The sequence below is a fragment of the Medicago sativa genome, chromosome 3 (genome assembly GCF_051527215.1).
Source record: "Medicago sativa cultivar Bolivia chromosome 3, Bolivia_mono, whole genome shotgun sequence".
NCBI classification, from domain to species: Eukaryota; Viridiplantae; Streptophyta; class Magnoliopsida; order Fabales; family Fabaceae; genus Medicago; species Medicago sativa.
This window is the reverse complement of record NC_140751.1, coordinates 68,363,329-68,390,675: the sequence shown is the minus strand read 5'-3', so window position 1 is coordinate 68,390,675 and position 27,347 is coordinate 68,363,329. Positions and strand designations below refer to the sequence as shown.

Sequence of the window (27,347 nt, the reverse complement as noted above, 5' to 3'; positions counted from 1 at the left end):
GAAATAGGGTTATCTGGCAAGAGTTTTCTCTCATGAATTTTATAGTGTGTTAATTGTTACTCCCGCTTTTTCAATATCTCAGCCATGTGAGAATTGTGATCCATTGACTACCCTCACTAATATAAAAAAGACAATATTAAATAAGGGTTAAAAAAAATTAATTAAAAAATATACTCGATAGTGTTTTTCTACGAGTTTTGCTTAAAATGTCTCTTATAAGAAATAAACGGGATATGTCTAGATTAAATACAAAACCATTCAAGTAAGGTGTTTTATTTTGTCCATGTTGATTATTTTTTGTTTCATAGTATGAGTTGAGAATATCTAGATTATCTTCCGGGCAAAATCTCATTTTATTATTTCAATCAATAATAACCAGCAGATATTTTAGACTATAGATTTATAGCAAGGACCCAAATATGCATCCAAGGGATATTTTTGAACCAACAAGTTCTGTGTCGCAAATTGCATTCATATACTGTTGGAGCTCCATATAACAGTGATAACCCAAGTTCTGTGCAGTACATACAAACCACTGAAAACAATACAAATTAAAAAGAGAAGGCCGGTAAAACTTATGAACAACACGATGCAGCCCTAGATCCTTCGGCAGGTCTATCAACAAGAACCATCCCTGCTGGGTTTTGAGCTGGTTGAGCCCTTGGTAATCTTTTAGCTGTTTGCACAAGCAATTGTAAGTTAGGCAATGTAATCAAAGTTCGCAGTTTATGGAAGAACACTATTTAAAAGCATTGTATGATCATAAAATGTACACCCTCCGGTCACTAATATAAGCAAAAATCTACTTTTTAGATACATTCAATTAATGATGTATGTGACATATAATAAAGACTACATACAACATTAATTGAATGTATCTAAAAAATGAATTTTTGCTTATATTAGTGACCGGAGGGTGTAGATCAATAGGCAAGATTTCTAGAACATGAGATTTAACAGAAATTAGGAATATGTCCCATATATGTGGGACATATTTATGTCCCACATATATAGTCCAATTGGTGAGCCAAGAGACACCAAATGAGTTTTAAGGAGGTTCAAGATTCCAACCCTGAAAACTAACATTACTACCGACTTACTAACATTTTGCCTATGAAAAAACAGAAATTAGGATATAGAGCGTGATAACTGAATAAATAATATTCGATACGCCAATAACATAAAGTGGAAGCCTGCTAGGAACAGAAGGAAAATAATCCACGAATGTTGCAATAAAGTGTAATAAGGACAAAAGGGAAAAAAATCGTGGCAACATTAAAGTGACCAAAAAGGGTACATATAATATGGACTGAAGACAAGTTTCAAGAACAAAGCATGTCATGAGAAGGTTTGGATAACTGTGCCATGGCCAATAACCAATTAGAGAAGACTTTATGAATTATGAGAAGGTTCGGATTCAGACAACTGTGCGCCATGGCTTATAACCAATTAGAGAAGATTTGATGAATTATGAATTTAACTTCAATCGCTAATGAATATGATAGCAATGTCTTGGAATGTAAAGTGGAGACCGATATTTTCTCACTTCCCTCGAAAGAAAGCTTCCCCGCTCCTCCGGCTAATAATAATCCCCTAAACTTTCTTTTTATATAAGGGATTCAACCAAGAATAAAATAAGACCATTTTCTGCAGATTAAAGTATATATAATGGAATTGACTCACCTATTTCATAAAATACGTCATTAACATTGGCTGCAGATTTGGCAGAGGTCTCCATGAAAAACAGACCATTTTCCTCGGCATACACACGAGCTTCCTGCAATATCAATGAATCGAAAGTGATAAACCAGTAGGTCCAGGAAAGGTGATTATTGATCATAAGTATATTGGTTCTATAATGTCAAAATTGAAGTTTTATGATGACACACACGCAATTGAATTATTGACCAATTAGTGAAATCTGACAATGGAGACATCGAGTGTTATGCCTGTGATTAACTTCTTTGCCAAAAACTGATGTGTAAATATCAACTCCTGATGCTATGTTATTCATCATTTAGGATAGATATGTGCATAACATGTGACATTGTTCTTTTTCTATACTCTCTGCACACAACCCGTACTAACATGGTACAAAAAGCAATATTGGAGAATAATGACACTTACTTCGGCAGTCACTTTTCTTTTATCTTCCAAGTCAGATTTGTTACCAGCAAGAGCCATGACCATGTTTGGATTGCCTGCAAGCAACAACATGAAAATTAGAGCATTATTTGACAATCTAGTTAAGCAACTAGTACAGCTATCATAAACCAAATATTGCTAGAGAAAGGAAAATCCAAAGCAGACAATGTTTCATTGATACATATATCAGGACAAAGTCTTAAATTTTCAACACAATGTACCTATTGTATGTTGATTAAGAATGTACATCATTGATACCTGAGTCCTTCTAGCAAGATGTATAGTAAAAAAATAACTAGATATTTATTCAAATCATTTAATATCATATGTAACTCATTGCACTCAAAAGTTAAATGTGTTTCTGGATCTCTGTACATGGAATCTTGAATCACTCCCTAACTGTTCACAATACTTTCATGCACATAATCTTTCTGATATCATCTCAAGTGCAATTCATTCATATATGTGCCATTCTGTTCTATTATAAAACATGACTTCAGAATTTCCTCAAATGATTAATAAGTTATTCCAAAATTGATATCTAGTAAAACATAAAAGATAACATGAGCGACATTGACATCGGCAGATGTGGAAAATGCTTTACTAGAAGGTAGCATCCAGAAGTTTGGAAATGGTTTTATACAAAGCTTAAACTCCTTTTGCAATATATCAATTCTATTCTTTTTTAGAAAAAACAAAAATTCCTGAACCAATAAGTTAATACCTTGCTTTTGAAGCTCTTGGACCCACTTCTTAGCTCGTGAGAAGGAATCCTGTGAATAGAAGATGGAAGTAATCATATTAAACCCTATTTAGAAATTAGACGAATAAAATGCTAAAAGAAAAGTACCAGATCCAGCCCAACCACAAGACAAAAGAAAGAACCCCGTTAGCATATTTGATATCTTCCACGTTTAGGGAAAAAATGATGTTTTAGTAATATAAATTCAAAATATGTTGTTGATGCATATGCAATACTCAATTTTCCAAATTTTGTATCAATTATAGTTGGAACAAGTGGACCCTGTGCGGCTGTGCATACAATAGTAATGAGGGTTTTTCTGGAATATAATGTTAATCCCTGATGAGGAGCTGATAATATGTTATCAAATAATAAGTATCATTCTGGATTCTACAATGCATACTTATTAAACTTCCAGGTCTGAGTTGTGACTCATATTCCATTTTAAGTTATACCTCGCACATATATTTGCACCCAGTCAGAATCAGAACATATTCAACATATCAATTTTGAAATAGGCAGTACAAACAGGAAGCAATTTTTTCCTATGTCTGTTAACTAACCATCATGGTAAATATTAAAGATAACACAGAAACAAGAAAAAAATAACAGCACGAAATTACAAGTCAAAAACTGGCAAAGATTGCTCAATGAATTAGGTATTAAAAAATATACAAAGGCAAAGATATCATACTGAGCTAGTGATGTCATAGACAATTATAGCAGCAGCTGCGCCTCTGTAATACATAGGAGCCAAGCTATGGTATCTCTCTTGTCCTGCTGTGTCCCAAATCTCAAATTTAACCGTTGCGTCATTTACTGCTAATGTCTGCGAGAAAAATGCTGCCCCTATTGTTGATTCCTGCAGCACAAAAGACCATATAAACTCATGAACAAAATCCACATGTTTCCATACATTTAAAGCACATTGTCAAAATCCACATGTTTCCATACATTTAAAGCACATTGTCAGCCACAAAATAACAGGGCTCAAAATCAGAACCCAGAAGCATCATTAACATAATCAGTGTACACAACCTCAGAGAAAAGAAAGAAGAAAAAGTATTTTCCCCCACCCCACTACAATTATTTAAAGCTCCAAAATTTTAACTTATACTTACTAGCTACGAAGCAGACACCGACACGACACTGACACGGATACTTCGACACAGGTGATAATTAGAGAAAATGAATTAATTGAATGTAAATTTATGTGTAGGTGCTGTGTCAGTGTCAGACACTGGCGCGTGTCGGACACAGGAAACACCTAATCTAAGAGACGTCCGTGCTTCAGAACTTACTAGTAGCAACTCACTACCTATGAAACACTGACATTGACACCACTAATAATTTAAGAAAATGGAAGTAACTGAATGTAACCAAACGCTGACATGGGTTGGACACTAAACACGTCTTCAATGAGTGGTGTCAATGCTACACGGCTCACTACAACCTCCATAACCATCACGAAGTTATTTATTGTAATTATTACCACAGTAGTGCAAGTGTTAGACACCAGACACCTCCTTAATCCAAAGCATCGGTAAGTGCTACATAGCTCACTACTACCTCCACTGTGGGACATCAGACAAAACTTGAATCCGAAGTATGGGTAAATGGCTCACTACTAATAACTACCTCGATAACCATCATGATCAGTTCATTACAGTGACACATGTCGGACACGAGACACGTTTTTAATCAGAAGTCTTACAACTACATAGCTTACTACTACCTCAATAACTTTCAAGATTAGTTATTTATTGTAATTAATACGAAACACTTGATAAAAAACAACAAAACCCAGCTTCTAATTAGCCAAATCAGAATAAACTAGCTCAATTCAGCACATGTCTATGATACATCGTAAACCCATTGAACTTAAACAACTTCCTAATCAAATAAAAAATGATGAAAATAACCTGAAATTCGAGAAATTGACCCTTGACAAATCTTAAAACAAGACTAGATTTTCCAGCACCCATATCACCAAGAAGAACCTGATTAAAAAACGAAGTTAGAGGGTATAATCGGAATTAAAAAAAGATGAAGGAAGAGAAACAGAGGAAATAAATACCAATTTAGCATTGAGATTGTTGTGTCCGATCGTAGCCATGAGAAGAGAATTGGATCGATCGGAAGTGAAGAGAGAAAGGAGAACCCAAAAAGCGAAAGATTTAAGCTTTGAAGTTAGGGATTAAGAAGAATTTGATCAATTTGAAGAGACAGAAAAATAGTCTCTGTCGAAATTCTATTGCTTTTTGCTTACGGTGAGTTTGAGTTTTCTAGCGTCTGCGTCAAAACGCTTTCGTTTTGTTTGTTTTTAGTGTCGTTTTTGTTTTCTCTTGTTTTACTTTTACTTTTGTTTTTTAGCTTTTTATTTTGTTGGTTTTATTATTGTTATTGGTGGCTTGACTTTGACACATGCAGTGCAATTGCAAATTGGTTTTGGTTACAAAGTTGGCTAGTCAAGAAAGAATATAATAATACGTTCCCATGGAAGGAACATTTGCATACAAATTTGATTTCTTTCACTTTGTTGGCAAGGCTAATATGAATAATAATGCATCAAGTGTTTTCATCTATCATTGACTGTTCTAATCTAATGTCTCCTCTTACGGGGTAGATATGATGTTCAAATTCTTCTTTTTACTCTTTTTTTTACTTTCATTCTAAGTCATTATGATTTTAACGGCAAATATTAGCTAGTTTATTATATTTTTTTTTTTGGGGAATAGTTTATTACATTTGTTAGTTTCTTAACATTCAAACTTTATCCCCATATATTTTGTAAATTGTGTTTAAGTTATATATTTACTTACCTTTTTCTTTTTCAGGAAATATATACTAACCTTTTCGAAAATTGAAATACATTGACCTTTATAATTTTCTAACATATAGGAACTTCTGCATCAAAAAAACTAATTGAGATGCTACCATATAATGTAGTATTTGATGCTCTAAAAGTTAGATCGGAGCTCAAAATGATTTATATCATACAAATAGATTGTGATCTTGATTTGTTAGCACGTTAGTCTATGTAAAATAAATAAGATAATTTATTTATAAATGTTGAAAGTGACTTCAGTTCGCTAGTTTAGACTCAACTCCTTGTTTTACATCAGTAGATAATAATAATAAAGATTTAATTAGCAGGATAACAAGTAATACTAGTCGCTTAGAAACCTATAGCAAGTCACATAGCAAGCTTAAGCCTTACATTTTTAAGTTTAACTGACTAATCATTCTTAAAAAAAATATATATAACTAACCTATCATATCATATCATACTTATTTTTAACCCTACTTAACATTGCAACCCTTTTTGCATACATAGTCTAAATTTAGGGTTCATGATTTAAAAAGTTAAAACTAATTGGATTTGCATCCACTTATTTTGGTTGGCTTGTCATAATGTGGTACCAATTTTATCTCTGCTGAATCATAGGAATATAGCTCCTTCTGCTATATGCTCTCGTTGTGGTCTTCATAACGAGACATTTCTACATTGTGTTTGTGATTGTACTTTCTCCGTTATGTTATGGCACCACATAGGCTTCACCAATTCTGAATTCTTCTTCTATTGATGCTTATGATTTGCTTAGAGAGGGATCTAAGGGTCCTCAAGCTATCACTTTTTATGTTGGAGTTTGGTGGTCATGGCGGCATCAGAATCTTATGTGTTTGGGTGGTGAAACTTGGTCTTTACAAGGCCTAAATTACAACATTCAAGAATTCGATTGAGAGCATTGTTCTTAGCTTTTCCCCTTCTTTTTCTGTTGTTACAGCTAACAGATACATCAGATGGAGTAATAATAATTATTTGGGTGGTATTCTTAATGTGGATGGTAACTGCGATGGCAACCCTATTAGGACCGGGATTGACGGAGTCTTGCGTAATGAAATAGGTTTGTTTCTTGCGGTCTTCTCTGATTTCATTCCAAGTTCAGATTACATCTTGCTGACTGAACTTTCTGCTATCTATCATGGACTGGTCATGGCGAAGGATTTGGGTTATGCAGAGATTGCTTGCTATTCTGATTCTCTTGTTTGCATTAATCTTATTAATGGCCCCATTGAGAGATATCATATCTATGTTGTTCTCATCCAAGATATAAAACAATTGCTTCACCACACCAATGTTACGGTTTCACACACTCTTAGAGAGGGGAATCAATGTGAAGATTTCGGCTCTGTTTGGTAAAATTAGCTGATAGCTGATAAGCTAGCTGATAGCTTTTAGCTGATAGCTTTTAGCTGATAAGCTAGTTGAAGTGTTTGGTAAAATTAGCTGATAGCTTTTGCTTTGAATAATAAGGGTAAATATGGAAGAAAAAATGAGAAGCTAAAAGCTATAAGCTCAAAAGCTACTTGAAGTAGCTTCTGAAAAATAGATTATAAGCTCCTGAAATAAGCTATAAGCTCGTTGTACCAAACAGAGCTTTTGTGTTACCAAACAGAGCTTGTTTTGTCAAATGAGCTTATAAGCTAAAAGCTAAGAGCTAAAAGCTCTTTTCTTGGGTTTACCAAACAGAGCCTTCATGGCAAAGCTTGAAGCTTCTTCTGATACTAATCCTCTTCTTCACAAGTCGACCCCTGTTGATCTTGTCAATCTTCTCAGAAGTGATGCCGCTGACACTTTATTCCTTAGGGAATAGTTAGTTTTTTTTGTCCGTTTGTTCTTTTTTCTTCTTGCGTTTATCTTTGTAACAAAACTAAAAACTTATTTATAAACCCTTTAGTCTTTAATTAGTTGTGACTTTAGTATATAAGGTCCAACTCAACTGCTAATGCTAATATTGCTAAAACACAAGAAATAAGTCATGACTTAAGTTCCTTAAAAAAAAATCGTGAATTGAGTACACAAGATGAAACGGCTTATAAAAAAAAAGTATAAGCGACGAATGCGGTACAGAGTACTTAATAGATTCCTTAAAAAAACTAGAGTACTTAATAGGTTAATGTAGTTGGACCTGAGAGGGAGAGTCGAAATAAAGTCAGCCTTACATTGATTAAAATAGCAAAGACTAAATGATTTATAAGTAAGGTGAAGTGTAGTTCAACTGAGAAATTAAAAACTCTCACTATTGATAGGAATTAAAAGTGTTAAAAATATTCAATTGTGAGTAATTACCTACTATTTTTACCGACATTTCATTTTGAGGATAAGGTGTGTTTGAAAGGATGGGAAATGATTTATCTTCTTCGTTAAATGAAGAATTTTGTCACCAAATAGAGTTGCACTTGATTACATTCCGTTATTTCTCTTTTATAATTTTCCGGTTCAATTTATTTCCTTTCCTAACTTAATGATTCTGTTATTTCCCTTTCTTTAGATTGTGCAAGTTGTTATGCTAAGATTGGTTATATATGATGAACCCTTTATTATAAAAGCTAGACTTGGTTAGCAAACATGTTGCCCTAATTCCTAGCATTTTTCCCTCCTAAACATGCTAATCTAATCTCACCCGTTGATTCGATCTCTATTCTCAAACTTCTCATTATCTCTCATATAACTTAGTTAATGCTAATTGAAAACGAATAACACACTTTTAATGCAATTGAAAACGAATAACACACTTTTAATGGGAATTGAAAACAAATAACACACTTTTAATGGCAATTGAAAACATAGTTAATGCCAATTCGATTAACAACCCCCTACAAACTTTTAAACCATATCCTTTCCTCATTTTAACTTGAGAAACTTTCATCAAAAACACACACCAACCCTTCATCTTCTACCTTCATTTTGATCATTTTCCGTCCTTCTCCCACTAAAGTAAAAGCATCAATATCTTCATCTCTTCATCCACTACAAAACCCACTCACTTTCCACCACACCGGAGTTGAACCACCGCCGTTGACCACCGCGTCGGAATTTGCTCTTCATTGCGTCGGGGTCGCTCTCGGAAGCTTCTTTTACTTTGCAAGGTTAATTGTTAATTTCGGCTTTTGTATTTCTCATTTCTAATACTGAATAATTCATTGTTATTCATTTTGTTCTTTGTTTGGTTTTTTGCATTCAATGAATTTGTCGTAAACGCGATCAAGGGGTTATTGACATGTATGATGCAGATGTGATATTCATCAACGACTCATTTTTAATTGCTTTTTTTTTCTGCATTTTTCTATTTAGTTTGAGTATTTATGTTCTGTGTTGATGGTTTTGTAATCCAAACAACATCTATGGATAAAATTTATAATTCTGCACTTATGGAATCAAGTATTCTGTTTCAAGATCTATTTGATAATTTTTTCGAGTAATATGTGTGATCTGTTCTGAAGTCAACAATGGCTAATCACATGTGTATTTACAATTAGGCTAAAACTCTGAAAAACAATATTATTCGAAACTTATTTCAGTGGTTATTTCGACTCGACAACTAAGGCTTTGTATGTACTTTCACTTCTTAGATGTGCCTGAATTTTAACATTTTTAATTTAAATATACTATCAACGTATTAGCATGTCAAAAAATTTATGTCAACATAAAACAGTTTACACATGACAGTCACTTTTAATTGAAATAGCATATAACAATTAAGTATGGTTAGGAAAGAATAATTAGTTTATTTCCATACATATGTTGTTCATCAAGTCTAACATTTTTCAAATATCATTTACAAGTACTAAACCTTCTTCAATCACGTCATTCATATGAAACTTAATGATATTAGTTATAGCTTATAGGCGACACCAGTCGAATTTGAAAACACATTTAAAGACCTACAATTCAAATTTCAAATATTTATGGAACTTAATGATATGCAATTTATGGAACTTAATGATATGCAATTGTGAATAAAAGATAAATTAATACTTATTATTGCAGAGGTCAAATTATTTCAATCAATAGATAGTTCATTAATGTTATCCAATGACCACACCAAATGTCTACTATTGGTATTTATGATTGACACTAACAGCTTCTGGAATTGAAAACGTCATAATGCATTACAAAGCATTTGACAATAATTGCTTTTATGCCTGCAATGAATAGGAATTATTACTGCAAGAAGTGAATGGTCACTCACATGTAATACTTTCTATATATTTGTGTCGTTTCCTTATAATTTAGTTGCAGATTTTCAAATCAAAATACTAAACAGTCAGAAGATCCTGTAAATCAATCATGTTAGATCTGAAGTCAACTATTATAGTTTACGATATTGTGACTAAACTTCTATCTTATTAATGCAAGCCATTATTCTTCCTTCTTTTTTCTTAACACAAACAACATGCCTGCAGAATGTTTTTTTTAAGCTTCATAGAATGGTGTCCTTAATATAGTGACAATACATCCGCAATAAGAAAAGTCATAATATTGCTACCTTATTGATGCAACTTATTATTCTACCTTTTTTTTAACATAGAGTTTATGCCTACAATTTTTTTTAAAAATTCTAGGAATGGTTTCCTTAATATAGTGAGAATGCAACCGCAATAACAAAAGTTGTAATATATTTCAAGGTGTTATCCTTCTTTTTTTCTCGATATTCACCTGAATTTCAAAAAGTGATGTTGCGTTGCCAATTATAATGTACGGGTCTATTTGAGCACGGATCTTTTAAATTTTTATAAAACTTCTAGTAACTATATAAGTTTACATTGTTGCGACTTATTCAATTAAATTCTAAGCGGTAGGACCCGTGCGGTAGCACGGGTCAAGAGTCTAGTAATAATAAAGTTTTCACTTTCTTCCCTAATTTCTCATCATTTTTTATCGTTCCCATTTAGCTAATCGTACCCATTTTAACAACTCTCGATGGAAATATCCTATGTAGAGTTATGGGTAGAGCAATTTAAAAGAGAAACAAAAAAAACTTAACAATTCAATTAATCTCCAATTGAGGACATGACATGTGTATCAATGGCGGTTCTAGGAGAAAATGTTATACATAGGTCAGGGCCGGCCTAAGGGGGATGCCACTAAAGAAAGGGCTTTAAGCCCCCGGTTTTTTTAGGCATCATATTCTTATCAATCTAATTCGATGTTGATTGTTTTAAATATATTAAGACGTAGTGTGTAATCAAAGTTTGTAAAAGTAAAATATTTATTTATATTTGTATTATTTAAATATTATTTTTTTATTTTAAGATTTCTAACAATTGGTAAATAATGTCTATATTAAATATTATTTTCAACACACACGCGCGCGCGCACGCGCTCGCACACACATATATTAAGAAGGTCACGCACTAACGAAGTTGATTATAGCAAAAGAGGATATACTCTCACAATGTGACAAACCAAAGTTTGATTTCTAGCTGATAAAATATTCATTTATTTAGTGTCTGACACACATCATATAGAATTACTTTCGGTTGAAGGAACTTATGAAATTATATTTGTGAAGACTTAATAACTCTTTATCTATCAGTAAGATGTTATCATCGGCCCACCCACGTAATAGTCTTTATGCTTTGATGTTATCCCACTTCACATTAAAGTTTGACTACATATGTTTTAAGAATAGTGTCCTTGTGTTTAATGATGTCTCACGATTAAGTCATACTTAATGTTCCGTTTAAACGAACTAACTATTTTAGGGACTTTATTATTTTAACACACAAACATAGTAAAGATATGTTTTAATTTATTAATAAATAAATATTCAATACAAGTAACAAGTTTAAATATAACTATTAGCCTATAAGGCTTACCCCAATACAAGGGACACTCTAACTTGCAAAGTAGATAAGGATTAACACATTACAAAAATATTAATTGTATCATTATACAAATAATGACCAGATTGAACATACAACCTGGATGAAAGTAAACAAAAGCAGCAATACAACAGTAATAATAGAAGCTATTTTCCAAAGAGTGTTGAAGTACTCATGTACAAAGATAGCCTTATATTTATTTCTGGGGTTTTCATAGAAACCATTTAACCCATCGCATATAGATAGATATTTTGAATTGAGTCTAGTCATTGGGACATTTTTGCAAAGATTATTAACCATTGTGGCCACTACATTAGCATCACCCATCAAATTCACAATAATTTTCTTATCAACTAAAATGCTCACATCCTTTTCTGTATTAATAAGAAAATCTAAGATAGCTAAGTACTGAGAAATATAGTCTTGACCTGAAATGTGACATTCTTCAAATGCCACAATACTCCTCATGTATATCTTTGTTGTATCATAGACATGAATGCATGGCATTTTCAACAATCCCTTATCAAATTCCAAGTCAAGTAAGCATTTACTTCCACTTACTTCAAATACTAATCATGCTTCTCATAATTGACTCGCACCGTATAAATGTCCAATGTCATCTCCCTCTTGTACAAAATCAAATGATGATGGTAGCAAAAATGTTCTTAGAAGATATGTGAAATGTTTTGGACACTGTGCTCATTCTGAGTTTATGTTCTGTGGGTTGAAATGTTGAAAATAATACATAGTAATTGTCACGGCCGGCCTAAGGGGAATGCCACTAAAGCAAGGGCTTTAGGCCTCCGATTTTTTTAGGCCTCATATTCCTATCAATTTAATTCGATGTTGGTTGTTTTAAATATATTAAGACAAGTAGTGTGTAACCAAAGTTTGTAAAAGTAACAAATTAGTTTATATTTGTATTATTTCAATATTATTTTGTTATTTTAAGATTTCAAACAAGTGGTAAATAATGTCTATATTAAATATTATTTTCAACACACACGCACGCACACGCGCGCACACACATATATTAAGAAGGTCACGCACTAACGAAGTTGATTATAGCGAAAGATATACTCTCACAATGTGACAAACCAAAGTTTGATTTCTAGCTGACAAAATACTCTTTATTTAGTGTGTGACACACATCATATAGAATTACTTTCGATTGAAGGAACTTATGGAATTCTTTTCTTAATTTTGTCTTATTCTATCTAAACGCATATAAAAGGCCTCTGTTTAAATTTCGCTTTAGGCCTGAAAATACATTAGGTCGGCCCTGACATAGGCTCGTGAGATTAAGGATATGAGGTGGAATAAAAAAAACCTAACCTAATTATGAGAATTATTAGTCATTAATCATAACCATTGATTAATATAAAAATCAAAGGTCTACATTTAGAGTAAGTTTAAGTACTTTTAATTTAGGGTCAATATATCTCTCGTGTGTGTACGTGCGTGCGTGTATGCATGTGCGTGTGTGTTTTTTCTTTCTTTCTATCTTCTTCCCATTAAAAAATAATAATTTACATGTGTTTTTTCAAGAATTTTATTGAATTCTAATAATCATAATATGTAATATACTTAACTTTTTTTTGACAAATATAATATACTTAACTTGTAGACTTTTTTTTTTGACAAAACTTAACTTGTAGACTTGAGAAGCAAACTTTGTTTGGAATATATATTTTTCCTTTTTCACTTTATATTGTTACCGATGAAAAATAATCAATTATAAAAATAGTTGAAATTAGAGACCAGATAATACTCTACTATATGATAAACAAATCATATAATTTATTTCTAATTTCGCCGCTAAATACTATAAAAGAATACATCAATAATAAGCGATGGTAACTATTCTTATTCTAAAGATCTTATTCGAAGCAATGGGATAGTATCTTCAGTGTGCAATCCGGAGAGAATTTTTTGGTAATTATCAAGCTTTTAATTAAATTGCATGTTTTGCTTCATATTATGAATTTTGCATTCGGTGATTGTTAGGAATCCGAATTCATGAATTTCTATGTCGGTTTTCTAATGCGTGCAATGTTTGGACTTGATATGAATATCTAATTACATTTTCTAAAATAAAAATGAATATTTAATTACTCACATTTTGGTTTATTAATAAATTGCATGAAAATGAGTGTTAAGGGATTGGATATGATTTGTGAAGAATGGATTGAATATGATTTGAGAAGAAGAATATCTAATTACATTTCCTAAAATAAAAATGAATACTTAATTACCCACTTTTTGGTTTAATTGCATTTCCTAAAATAAAAATGAACACTTAATTACTCACTTTTTGGTTTATTATTAAATTGCATGGAAATGAGCGTTAAGGGATTGGATTGGATATGGTTTGTGAAGAAGGGATTGGATATGGTTTGTGAAGAACCAATACCTTATTACTGTAGATTAAAAGTTGAATATGTTGGGAGGTGTACTGGTGTGTGCGTGCGTGCGTGTGGAAGAACGTAAGAGCAACAACAAACCAATGCTTTAAGACTGGAAGAGAGTGAGACGCTACATCTCCACTCAAAATCTTAAGTCATCATACATAAGTCGTCTCTTTTATACATCCAATATTTTACTGAATTATAAGCGATGTGGGACTTAACCGTTCACACTTGAAACCCAACAATATCTCCATCAAGTGTGAGTTTCCACCTTGTATAACATGATCCAACTCTTGCTCCTCCACCAAATCGAACCAAGACTCTGATACCACTTGTTGAGAAGTTCAGACGTCACGAGAGCAACAACATGTTAATGTTTCAAGACCGCAAGAGATGAAGACGCTCCATCTCCATCCAAAATCGCAAGGCCTCAAGTATATGAGTCACTCTCTTATATAATATTTTACACATTCATTAACAGTGTGTGACTTAACCACTCACATTTAAAACCCAACAGAATATTCTCTACTTTTTATAATGCTCAAATAAGCTAATGGTCTGTTTAACAACCTTAGGGAATTTAGAAAGAAAAATGCAATTAAAAAAAGTCCAGGAAGAAAAATTGTTTCTATTATAGTAAAAAAACAAAACTCATTCTAAATTACTAATATTTGGGCACTAGTTCATGCAAAGGGTGAGTAATCACATAATACAAGGCTTCACCCGAAAGAAACGACAGCGTACCCAATTTCTATAGCAATTGGTTACTGCTTAGGAACATTTTTTTTCAACTAAAAAAGATGCATCATCTGTTTATCTTGAGAATTTTGTTTAGTTCATATCTTGAAGGTGCAGCATCACTTTTGATAGGATCAAAACATCTCTTCTACTAATATGGATTTCCTTTTTTCCCTTTTCGAGCTAATTCTGCTGGGATTATATTATTATTGAAGTTTATTTATAAATGTTATTCTCAAATAAAAATTTGACTTTGAGGACTCGAATCAAATGTATATTCATATATGGATAGTACTTTTTAGTACCTAATTAATATTGACTTGACGAGGACTCGAGTAAAGAATATTTGAAAAAGTAGATGCCAAGCAGATAGTGTGTTAAGAACTCAAAAATTAAAATAGATTACTATCCAAAACAGTAATTAATTATTATATCCAAATGGCCAACATTTTGCCTTTGCCATTGTGATATGCAAATTCAGATAAAAGCTTTCATTTTCAAAAGCAAATGAAAACAAGTCATATCCTCGAAATTTGAAGAGGAAAGTTTGTTCCTAATGTTTCATGTCTAGCAGAAACTTGAGACAGGCTTTCTAAGTTGCCTTGTTTTTCCCAAAGATATCTTTGACAGTTTTCAGCAGCCATAACCCCAGCAGAATAAGCTCCATGCACAGATCCCTGATTGTCTAAGCTCATAGCTTCCCCGCCAAAGAATATATTACCTAAGGGTGCACGAAGCTTGTCATACACATCCATTGATTTTCCAACCAAATCATAAGAGTAACAACCAAGAGAGTTTGGATCTGTTCCCCAATGTGACACAAGATACTGAACCTGCATTAGTCCAATACAAAAAGAAAAGGTCAAGTTCCCGAAGTTGGATGTATACACACATGAGAAAGCAAACTTTTAAGATACAGGAAGAAAGGTCAAGATACTCTCTACACTTCTCAAAAGAAATAGAGGACTCCATTTGCGAGAGAGATAGACGCAGATGAAATATTGGTAGAACCCATTTTTAACAACATTTTGCAAATGGGCCTCACCAATCTTTCATTTGTTTTATCTCTCTCGTAAATGGTAAATGAAACATCAATTTCTTTTGAAAAACTGAGGATCTCAACTCGAGCAATGAGGACAGTATGGAAAAGTTAGTCCCCCTGTAAACTCTAGTCAGAAATCCACTACATTCACACAGTCAGCACCTCAGCACCGCTGATCTTTGAAAAGATGGCTTGGATTTCGAAAGTTTCCAAATATTTTTTAGATCAATTTAGTCGGTTCAAAATTAGAGAAGTCGGATCAAAATCAAATGATACTGAACTGCAGATTGTGTGAATGTAAGGAATCTCTTACTACAGGGACTATGGATCCGGACAACATGAGAGGTTAACTTACTGGCTCACAAGCATCAGGAAACATCTTCTTAAGCTGTAACATCACGAAATTTGCTGCTGCCTCATCAGATAACTTCTCAAGGTCATAAGCAAACCTGCCAGCTGCCATATAAACAAGAACCGGATTGCCTGTTGCTTTATGGAGATTGAGAAAATAGCCACATGCATAAGAGGTAGGAGCAACAACACCCATAAGTTCTACGTCAGGCCAAAACACTTTGTCGAATTTCAGTGCAATTTTATTTTCATTGCCTACACCAAGATCTGAAATTGCAGAAACCTTCCAATCAGGAAGTCTTGGTTCAAACTCAATTAAATTTGCTTTTAGGATTCCAATAGGAACAGTTATGATAGCAGCATCAGCAACAAAGTTTCTGCCATCCTCCAAGGTAACCATTACCTTATTGTAGCCACTGGATATCTTGGTCACCCTGCATAGTGAGGTTTTACAAAATGGTCAAAATCTAGCACCCTAAGTATGTAACCATAAAGAGGGGATAAAGGAAAAATCATTGAAGCATTCTTATTAAAAACTAACAATAAATCAAATGAATCGTTATCTTTAATCAATAAAGAAAATATTTCAGATTCAATCAAGTGACATAAACCTAAGTGATGTTTATCTATATCTTCAAAATATCTGTTTCTTTTTAAGTTTTGTTTTAAAATAAAGAATCTCTTCCAATTTAACTGTATCTTTAAAAGATCAAGACAGCATTGATTATTATTTTCCCAATCATACATCTATGATTTATCTTCATCTAATTAACCAATAAGAGATGTGTTTATTACTCTGTTGGCTTCAAACATGGCATCAATATATTTTCTTCTTTCTTTCTGTATTTATTGCACGTTCTGTCATAAATCATGAAAAATGACCAAGTAGTTAAGTCGTGAACATTATTTTGCAAGCATACCTGTGGTTCAAGCGTATATCAATATCTTTTGCAAGAGCATTTATAACTGGCTTATATCCTTGCACCATGAGCCCATGACCACCAGAGAGTACATGTTCCTATAATTAGAAAGTATAACAGTGTAAGCAATACTTCAGGTATTAATTATAAATAATGTTAAGTTGATCTTCTATATATTGGCATAATATAACAATAATAACTAATAGGCGTGTAAGACCTCGTTTTGTTAACTTAAACGAGGGGAAATGAGGAATATAAACTAAGGAATACAAAAAAATCCTTCTCCTGGTAACGACGTTTGAAAAAATTATCATAGGAAGCTCACAGGTGATCTCAAGGAAACAAAATTTCAGTTGCCAGTTTTTTATACATCATTTATCTCGCTTCATTATTTTCATTTTTAGAAAGAAAAAAAAATCTCAGCATGCAAATTATATAATGAACAGAATGAAACAAATTATCCAACCATTATGAAAAAACTAAAGTTTTAGATTTATGTTTATTGTACTCCAACTCACAAGATTCATCATTTATTCATTTATATCAACAATTATCTTAAATGAAGGATTCGTCTGCAAATTAAGATTTATGAATAAAACCATGTAAAAAGTATAAATAAAAAAGAAACAGTTTATATAAGTTCAGAGACCAAAAGATATTTTCTATACATCAAATAATACAATGGCACTTGCCTGATCCCAGGTTTTCAGTGAAATCATATCTGCATCAGCAGCAAACCAAGCTTCCATTCTGCATATATACCATTGCAGCACTTCATGGGAAAGTCCTTGTTGCCTGCAATTAACATAGTCAATTACAATGATAGATTGGAACGTAAAGCCTAAATGGTTGTACATTTATTCTCTTCTTAATCTCTACCTTAGTTGTGGATGCCTATCCAGCACAATTGAAATCGCTTCAGAAACTGAAATGTCTTCAGGATGCTCATCCCTCACTTTCCCTGTCTGCAGTTATCAGAAGGGTATTAAATTCAACATCAAATTAATAATATTAATAATGGTATTGATGATTAAAAACATCACTAGCCATTTGCTGCACTGTGACAATATCAAGAGCTTAATTCTAAGAAAAATGGAATTTCCACGACACTGGCAAAACCCTCTGATATTATTTGAGAATAAAAATTCTTATTATAGCCCCAAAATGGATTTTTGTTAGAATCATTAGCCGAAATGATTAAATGATTATGTTGATACATTCGAGTAATTAAATGTTTTACAATTAGTAAACTATATTTACTGTCAGAACCTACCTAGCTATTAAATTGCGAATCCTACATTGTATAAAATCTCAAGATTCAGAATCAAAATAAAAAATAGTTTAAATATATCATGTAAATGTTAATGAGGTATGGTCCTTACTCTAATTGTGTAATAATTGAAAACTGAGTAATTGACAAAACATTTTAACCATGAGCCTAACAGAATAAAATCTGAGTTCTGTTTCATATTTCAAATTCAATATGAAAAGAGTAAATGTATAGTCAAAGGAGTGTCTAATGCAAGTAACTGTATGAAGCCCGTGTATGAGCAAGTGATTGAATGGCTATATAAAGCAATAAACAATTAAATGTATTTAATAGCAACCCTGTAGTTTTGTTTTTCATTTATCAGTTTAATCTTGTCCGACTTTTGAATATATTTGATGGGAATTGGTTCAAGAAAAGTGTGGGAGAAAAGAAAACTACAAAATATTGAATCATATAATTCATGTTGTGATACTAATAGCACTGGTTCATACATAAATGGCACTAACTAATCAAAGCCATTTGTGAGAAAAGAAAACTAAAAAACATTCAATCATATAATTCATATTGTGATACTAATAGCACTGGTTCATACATAAATAGCGCTAACTAGTCAAATCCATTTGTGAGTCATCGTATGATATTAATCGTTGAATTATTGACTTATTGACTCATCAAACCAAGTAAATCTATTTGTGAATTGTAAAAATTCTAATAAATATGCAACTTACCTCCTCCAAAATTCTCTTGAAAGTTTCTCCAACTTCAATGACCGTCTGTTGTGGAACTTGATGGCCATCAATGTCAAAAAGCATACAACTGGAAACACAAAATGCAAAAGATTGAGTATAAAAAAAACTACTACTGGAATTGCAAAAAATTGAGTAGTTTTATTGTTTCAAACATAACAGTTAATGATATACAGGTCAGTGGAAATATTAATATTAATGTATTTATTTAAAAAAACTGCATTATAAACCTTCAGATATAACAATTGAAATTGAATTGCAGAAACATGATGGATAATTACCTTTCCAGATCATGGTCATATAAGACAGAGTCGTCACCGCTTGTACGATATAGTGTAAGCCCCAGGCAACGTATCAATGGAGCCAAGGGATTCTCATTACAAACTCCATGTAGCCTGGAAAGTAATCGACAAAGAAATAATCAATATAAAAAATCATCAATTCCTTACTTGTTCCACTTACTCCAAAGTTCATGATTACAATGCACAAATTCTGCTATGATCATCTATGTTTGCAATAAATACAAATTCAATAGAGCAAATTGAACTTGCCACGAGGCTCCCATGTCAACTGGACAACCAAACGAGTAGTCAGTATGAATGCGACCACCAAGCCTATCTCGTGACTCCAATAGGGTGACCTGACCAAATGATGAATGAAATAAATTACAGAAAGCAAGACAAAATATTTCCACTAACATAATACACGTAAAAAGAAAGACTAAATAAATAGGAAAGCTGATCATAATGATATGACACCTTAAAAGATGCATCGTGGAGAATACGTGCTGCAGCAATCCCTGAGATTCCAGCACCAATAACTATAACTGACGGAGCTGATCTTTGTTGGCTATCAATGAGTGATGTAATAGTGCCTGACCATTATACACAAAAATCAGAAGTGGAACTATCCCAACACACGATGAGAAACAAACCATATAATGAAAAATCTCTCCTGTTTTTCAGTATACAAAATCATAACTACTGGAATAACCAAACACTAAGATGTCAATTGCGGATTGTGGGGAAAAGCGGCTTGTTCAAATAACGATATGCTACAGTGCTATGGCGGCGCTACAGCCACTATTTGACAACATTTAGTCTTTTCCAATTAAAATGCTATTAATTCCTTATAACTAACAAACACTCACTTAATCATTCAGCACTCATGAGCTTCAGAAAAATAATATAAAATATTCAAGTCTATAGGTAAAAACAATCAGTGCCATTCAGATTCCAGATCACTAAAGAAAAGAAATCCAGCAAATACCACAACTGCAATAATATTATAATCCTAAAACATGGACCATGGACAGTGTACTTAAATTAATAATAGTGCTAGGCTGCTAGTACAACAAGTTGACAACAAAAACCTTGTCTTGTCCCACCAGATGGGGTCAGCTACATAAATAAAACCAAACTAAAACATCCCACCAGAAACAAGTTCAATAAACTTATAAAAGAAATCAATTTTTATGCAGTAATTGACATAAAATTCACTTTTTGATTATACCACAATTAATCAAAAACCATTTAGAAAACATGTCTTAACGGATGTTCTTGTACAATCACTGACATGACACAATCATTGTTATTGAGAAACACCATTACCCAAACACAGCATTAGAGTCACATCAACAATAAAAAATAAAAAAAAAACTAACAAATTCCTAAATCCCAGTCATAAATCAACAAAATCAGAAAGCAACAAAAAAACCAAAATGTTCAACCCAATAAAGAACAAAGTGACAAAAAAACAATTATGTAATAAAATGAAAAAGGGAAAGGAGCATATAGGTAGAGAAGAACTAACCATCGAGAAAATTATTTGAGAAAAAGAGCTTAGGGTCCATTGCAGAGGAAGGAGGAATGTGAGAATGAAATGAAATGAATTGAATTGAAATTGAGAATGAAAGAATGAACAGAGAGATGAAATTGAATCAAAAAGGGTGGTGGTGTATAGGATTAGGGAAATTGGAAACTAATTGAAAGGAATTACAAAAGATTAAAAGAAGGATGCCGGCAATGAAGCGGCTGAGGTAAGAAGAGAAGCTCAATTTCTCGAACAATATCATAAGGATTGGATAATTGGATCAAAATCGCCGAAGAAGAAGAAGAAGAAGAAGATTCGACGATTTCTGCATGTGGTTCTTGTTATACAATTTGTTTTGTATATCAAAAACAAGAATAAGAAGAAATGAAATTCTCTCTCTAAATCTCGTTGTTTCTCTCTCCACCGCTTATGCAAATAATAATAATGAAGGAATAGTAAGGTAACGATCTATATTTGCATAAGACTCTATTTATACTACTTCTTAGGAGAGAGAGTGGACCTACCTTTTACTATTACTTTATCATTTTTTATATCAAAATATCTTCTCAACAACTTACTCCAAGTCCAAGTAGTAGTACTACTCCTCTTCACGGAATCAATTCTTATTTAATTTAATTATTAGTTTGTTTTTTTTGGTGTTGTGTATATAAACGCGATAGCCATCGGGGCATGTCTTCACTCACACGTTAAGACAAGTTGCCTTTGTAAGTGCAAGGTAAGTGCAACTAAGTTGGTACTAGCATGTAGGGCTTGGATGTTCTAATTCTGGTCTCTTTATTTTTTTTAAATACTTTTTTTACAAAAATAAACAATATTTATGAATTAAAATTGATGTAGTGCATTGATACAATAAAAATATGACAATATTCAAGAAGTTAATATAGTGCATAATTTGGCTACACGTGTGAGTGCGCAATGTTCAAAACATAAACTACTAGTTTAACGTCATAATTCTCCTATTTTAAAATATAACTAATGAAGTACACAATCAAAAAATATTTTAAAATTTTGATACATTGTTTGAGCATCGTAACTACTCGTTACATATTCATATATCTTTAACTTCTTTTCCATTTAGTGACATGACTATTATAATGCTTGTAGGTACCATCCTTCATACATAAACATAATTATCTCCCTAAAAAATATCTTCTGAATCTGATTCAGATCAAATAATTTTAATATTTTTTTTAAGTAAAAAATCATTTCTAATCAAAAGAGTAACAAACAAAAAAAAATCTTAGTTTTGATGAGTTGCCAAATAAATCTCCTTTTGGATAAAAAAAAAACTGAAGTATGAATCATTTTATATTAAAGTTTATCCAAAAAAGAACTTCAAATTAATTTATAAATGCTTATCTATTTAAGAAAAAAATTGTGGATAGCGGATAAGAGATAACATATGAGTTAGCTTATAACGACTTGTGTGTTGATTGATGAACCTTTAGCTATTTTGAATATCGTTTTCTATGAAGCAACTTCGTTAAAAGGTTTCTTTGTTTGTCCATTGGTCCTTGAATAATAGGATTTTTACTAAGTGCATTTTTGGTACGATGTGCGATTCTTCATTTTGAATCTTTTATTTTTTGTCAAGTATTCTAAATCTTTCTTATGCACAAGAAAATGTGGAAAAGACGAAATTGTTAATCTTTCATATGGTGTTGGACGACCAAAAAGTTGTCAACGTCAGGTTTTTCTTCTTCTTTTGATCATGCAGTCTAAGTTTGGTGGTTTATTTTATTCTCTAAAAAGATTCGGTCTAGTTTGTAACTTATTTGGCTGGCTTATGTCTTGATCATTTGGAATGAGCAAAACTCTTGCATTTTTTGTAATAAGGAGTTACTGTTATAACATGTGTTGGATGAAGTGAAAATTTAAGTTTTTCTTTAAGTGAAAGAAATTAGATTAAATAAAAAGGAGATACAAAGTAAATCCACACAAAAATGTAGTCAACCATAAAAGGTTATATAGACCAACTCAGCAAACCCACGTACGGACACGAAACCAGACTGCCAAAAAAGTGGTTGTGAACGTTTACAGTCACCAAACCATAGATTATCTCAGTCGAGCCTGAATCCGATCTTGAAAATTGGCGAATGAACCCGTCCACCAACACATAAGCACATCCACTAACCAACAATTAGTTGCGACGAAAATGGCAACAACAGACATCAACGACCATCAAGAAAATTTGAAACACAAACACAGCTTCTAGAGTGCGAAACCAAAGCCCATTTTGAGCCAAAGAGTACAAAAGCCAATTTAAAGGAAGGAATCCAACAATTGTTGTGACGAATTTAACAACAAAACTACAACAACATGACCTAAAAACAACCAGATCATGAAGCTTACAAACCCAGCAAACAACGCCGTAGAGGATGGTGGCGTGAGCAGTGGCTCAAACCCTTAACAACTTATGAAGCATTTTAAATTGATCAAACCCCAATATAAAAAAACATACTAGAGTCATGTCACAAAATGGGAAAATCAAACTAGATCAAGGAGAAGAAGAGAGACCCATAATCAAAGCTTCACAATCTCACCACCATATAATCAAATATGCCAGCAAAGAGGTTGAGACGACGCAAATCCCAAACCTAACACCGAACAACTTTATTTAAACTTGTTGTAGTGAAACCCAACGAAGGAGAAAACAATCATAACTTAGAGATAGAACAATCTCACAACGACGAAAAATGACAACAACAAGGGTAAGAAACAACTAGTCAAGAAACGTGGGCCACCAAAGAACCATCAGCAGACATCACCGCTGGAGCAAAGGGGAAGATTTCACCTTAAGAGACAATGCAAATAAAATAGGAAACACAATAACTGTCATTGTATGTTGAGGCGGCGGCAAAGACAGAGTTGATCCTCACATGTTAAAGGAAACGCGAGGTAACACATTGAGAGACCCTAACCAGGGTTTGACGGAGCTGTTGTCACATAGGCACCACCAACCTACAAGGCTGCATCATTTTCTCTTCCCACAACCGAGCTTAAATAAACACGTGAAAAACACATATTCCAACACTCATTTGGATTACACCACCATTGACTCCCGGTCTCGAAGCAAAAGAGATCGGCCCACCATACTCCATAAACAAATCACTAAGGCACTCCCAAACAAAAAAAAATTATAAATACTTATCTAAGCAAACACCTGGATTAATTCTTTCCTTTCAAATTATATGGTTGTTTACTTTATATTATAACACTTCTATTGGGGCAGTTCAGGTACAATCAACACAGGTTGAAGTGGCGACAAAAAAAAGTGAAGATCAACAGAGCAACTAAGTTCTTGATATATGTATTGTTGGTCAACAGAGTGATGTCATGACAGACTTGGACTATATTTAAGTACCCCGTCTTGGTATGTTTTGAGTTCTTCCAATGTGATTGTTACTAAAGATGTCTTAAATCACAACGTCACCCATAATTTGGAGATTTTACAGTCGTATTGGAAAGGCAATGATGTTAATGAGCCTCAGGTTTATACCAATGAGGAAGAAAGAGCTGCAACTATCAACTACTTCAAGAATTGTTCTGCTGCTAGAGAAAAACATTTCATTGATGTGTCCAAGACTAGGAAAAAGAATGTGCAAAAAGGTTTCCGCATTCATAATACCCATTTTAGGGCAGACTTCTAAATTGAGTTAAGTTATATATGTCAGTTTCATTTCTTTCCTTGCTATTTGTCTTGGTTTTTGTTTTGCTTTTTATTTCCCTTTGTTTTATTTTTCTTGTTTCTTTTTTTTCTTGTTTGAGAAGGTTATGGTCCATGTCCCCCTTCGCATTTTATTCTTGTTTTCTTTTATCCATATGTTTTTAAGTTGTTGCAGTTGGTTCACCATCTTCACCTTTTTCTTAAAAAAATTGCACTAATTTGATCTCTTCTCATATATAGTTGACAAAATCCTTTTTTTTTTATAGCAAAAGTTTACCAATTTCATTCTTTAAAAAAAAATGAATTCACATTTACAAAACTCACACAAGCACACACTAAACGACCATCAAATTTTCCTTTCATCTCTTACCATTTTTTAGATCAAACATAAAATAAAAACATGTTTTGTACTTTTTTTTATTCAAAAGAGGCGTGCCTGCTTTTTCTTATTAAAAGAACAAATTGGTGTCCCTCATTTCACTCGTTCTAGTTCTAATTAAACGTGATAACATCGCAATCTTTTATAGTATTTGGTAATAAACGTGATAACATTGCAATCTTTTTATAGTATTTGGTAAAGTAGAATGGGGATTACATCTCAACTAAAGAGGAAAAAATGGCTATTAAAACTTCTCACGCGTCCAACGAGCATTATAGTAATATTTAGTGGATTGAACTCTTGAGGTATAAAGAAGTTTGGTTGAGTATTTGTATCATGTAGACAAGATTCAATCAAAAAATTTATTTCTACGTTACAAGAATTTATATAAAAATATAACACGATATTGGATGATTAAATGATAAATACAAATTCTATAAAGAGGTACGGAGTGTTTATCATTTTACTTTTGTAGGGAGAGCTTTTGCTGGGGCAGTAACCTAACTAGTAGGGAGAGCTTTTGCTGGGGCAGTAACCTAACTAAATCGTCCATTTCCTTCCTACACACTTGCCTCGTCACATGCTAGGGACAGATTTGGTATTTAAAAAGGAATATTCTTCCTTTTTTGTTTTTATATAATAACACAATATATGTAAAGACAAATGCAGAAAAGATGAAATCAAGTTTACTTGAAGAAATAGAGGAAAAACACCATACACCACACTAACTTATGCAGCAAGTTATCGCAAGCTTTTAAATGATTGTAATTGTTTCGTTAATCTTAGGAGAATTAGTTATGATCACACAGTTAAATACACCACACTAACTTATGCAGCAAGTTATCGCAAGCTTTTAAATGATTGTAATTGTTTCGTTAATCTTAGGAGAATTAGTTATGATCACACAGTTAAATCATAGATTAAGTATAAATACTTTGCAAGCTTCTTCATTATTCTATCATGTGAAAATTAAATACAATTTACAGTATCATTTTTCTCATTTTTTCTTGTTTTCTATCATTTTCTGATTTGCTCAACAAATATCAATGATAATAAATAAATATCATAAAAACTTAAAACGTGTAATTTTTGTGTTACATCGACCACAAGGAATGTGAGGATATTGAAAGTTGAAACAATAAAGAAAAACTATTGTCAAATAAGGATAATCTTAATTTATCTATGGAATGAATCTATGATCACTTTCCACCATATAAATTTTAAAAAATCAGTCAAAAGTCTATGGTGCACAAAAGACACAAATTTTGAACCATGAACAAAACCATTTTTTTTTTGGTACAATGAACAAAACCATTTTTACTTGGATTAATAAATTTGATTATTCAATTAAATGTATTATGATGACTTATTCATTCAATGTTAACTTGTGCATGATGTAAAATCAATTTACTTGTACATGTTAGACAAAGATTATAAGATCACGTCATTTCTTTTCATATCACTTTGCCTCTTAAGATGATTAGATGAATAAGTGAGATGTTCGGGGTTTGAATCTCAGCTCTACAAACGTTATACAATGTCTCTATCAACTGATTTAAGTTTATGGAATTGTTGGTTCTATTTATAAATTTTGAATCGTTACTTTTAATAATAACATCAACTTATTAAGCCATGTACACATTTTTTTTAATAATTTTTTTTTAGTTTGGTAGATAAAATTTTCACCATGACTTGTATTGTTGGACGTTGGCAAAAGAACAATATCACCTCATCATAGCATGAGTTCCTTTGCTTTCTATAAACAAAATTTTTAGAAGAAGTTGTAACCAATCAAGATTCAAAATACTTTGAACCTTGTAAAAAAAAATCATCAGATTCCTATATACTATAAACCAATTCTATCAAAGAAAATACTTTTCCTTTAACCTGAATATGAACTCCCAACTATGGTATTGTGACCTAATTTTTAGCTTTCTTTTTCTTGTCCTTTTGTGACAATTCTTCTAATAATGGTTACTGTTTAATCATCGGTTAGGACACGCTTTTTCCTAGTGACCGACCCACTGATTTTGCTTATGTTAGTTTTATTTTTTTTATAATGTTCTTTTTTTAGGGGATGTTTTTGATAATGATGTTTGGTCGTTTTCTTTTAAATGAAATAGTATCATATATTTTGCTCAACTTGTATCATGTGCTCCACCCTGGAAAAAATAATGGTGTACGTCCTTTCTTTGTATTGCTAATGCCTAATGGCTAATGCTGACCCTACCACCAACACCAACTGGTCCAGCTTTGATTTTCTGTCTCTTTTGGTCCCGAATCTTTGTTGGACCAAACCAATGTGCTATGCTACTGGCTATGATTCCATGCATAGTTGAGGAGTACCGTTGTGTCCATCAAGTCTATATGTATTTTCTCTTGTCAAAACTATGACACGTTACATTTATACTCATCTTATTTATTTTATTTTTT

General features: G+C 32.5%; 3 protein-coding genes and 1 pseudogene across 3 annotated transcripts; 1 reads left to right on the top strand and 3 right to left on the bottom strand.

The window, feature by feature from the left end:
* Positions 1-435: 435 nt before the first annotated feature.
* LOC146939514 (ras-related protein RHN1) lies at positions 436-5,165 on the bottom strand. Its single transcript, XM_085753151.1, has 7 exons — positions 4,965-5,165; positions 4,810-4,887; positions 3,582-3,749; positions 2,870-2,918; positions 2,128-2,201; positions 1,684-1,777; positions 436-676 (listed from the first exon to the last, which is right to left on the bottom strand). The coding sequence occupies exons 1-7, from the start codon at positions 5,001-5,003 to the stop codon at positions 576-578; spliced, it is 603 nt and encodes a 200-aa protein (XP_085609277.1). The 5' UTR covers positions 5,004-5,165; the 3' UTR covers positions 436-575.
* LOC146939513 (uncharacterized) lies at positions 5,002-7,091 on the top strand. Its single transcript, XM_085749781.1, has 3 exons — positions 5,002-5,076; positions 6,443-6,569; positions 6,676-7,091. Exons 1-3 carry the CDS (start codon positions 5,002-5,004, stop codon positions 7,089-7,091), a joined length of 618 nt encoding a protein of 205 aa, XP_085605907.1.
* A 4,535-nt stretch (positions 7,092-11,626) lies between these two features.
* Positions 11,627-12,383, bottom strand: LOC146939512 (UPF0481 protein At3g47200-like; annotated as a pseudogene).
* Positions 12,384-15,081: 2,698 nt separating this feature from the next.
* LOC146939511 (putative polyamine oxidase 4) lies at positions 15,082-21,309 on the bottom strand. Its single transcript, XM_085753150.1, has 10 exons — positions 20,848-21,309; positions 19,794-19,909; positions 19,587-19,675; positions 19,317-19,430; positions 19,018-19,105; positions 17,899-17,984; positions 17,712-17,814; positions 17,020-17,117; positions 16,104-16,533; positions 15,082-15,539 (listed from the first exon to the last, which is right to left on the bottom strand). The coding sequence occupies exons 1-10, from the start codon at positions 20,885-20,887 to the stop codon at positions 15,225-15,227; spliced, it is 1,479 nt and encodes a 492-aa protein (XP_085609276.1). The 5' UTR covers positions 20,888-21,309; the 3' UTR covers positions 15,082-15,224.
* Between the last annotated feature and the right edge of the window lie 6,038 nt (positions 21,310-27,347).

What these genes read in the sequence shown, in the direction of transcription:
- LOC146939513 (XM_085749781.1), top strand. Translation starts at nt 5,002, where the DNA reads ATGAGAAGAGAATTGGATCGATCGGAAGTGAAGAGAGAAAGGAGAACC. An exon ending in CGAAAGATTTAAGCTTTGAA is followed by an intron (nt 5,077 to 6,442) that starts GTTAGGGATTAA and finishes GGCACCACATAG; the next exon opens with GCTTCACCAATTCTGAATTC. An exon ending in GCGGCATCAGAATCTTATGT is followed by an intron (nt 6,570 to 6,675) that starts GTTTGGGTGGTG and finishes CTGTTGTTACAG; the next exon opens with CTAACAGATACATCAGATGG.
- LOC146939514 (XM_085753151.1), bottom strand. Translation starts at nt 5,003, where the DNA reads ATGGCTACGATCGGACACAACAATCTCAATGCTAAATTG. An exon ending in TCTATGACATCACTAGCTCA is followed by an intron (nt 2,919 to 3,581) that starts GTATGATATCTT and finishes TTCTATTCACAG; the next exon opens with GATTCCTTCTCACGAGCTAA. An exon ending in AAAGAAAAGTGACTGCCGAA is followed by an intron (nt 1,778 to 2,127) that starts GTAAGTGTCATT and finishes TTGATATTGCAG; the next exon opens with GAAGCTCGTGTGTATGCCGA.
- LOC146939511 (XM_085753150.1), bottom strand. Translation starts at nt 20,887, where the DNA reads ATGGACCCTAAGCTCTTTTTCTCAAATAATTTTCTCGATG. An exon ending in CACTGAAAACCTGGGATCAG is followed by an intron (nt 17,118 to 17,711) that starts GCAAGTGCCATT and finishes TTCTAATTATAG; the next exon opens with GAACATGTACTCTCTGGTGG. An exon ending in TTCCTGATGCTTGTGAGCCA is followed by an intron (nt 15,540 to 16,103) that starts GTAAGTTAACCT and finishes GGACTAATGCAG; the next exon opens with GTTCAGTATCTTGTGTCACA.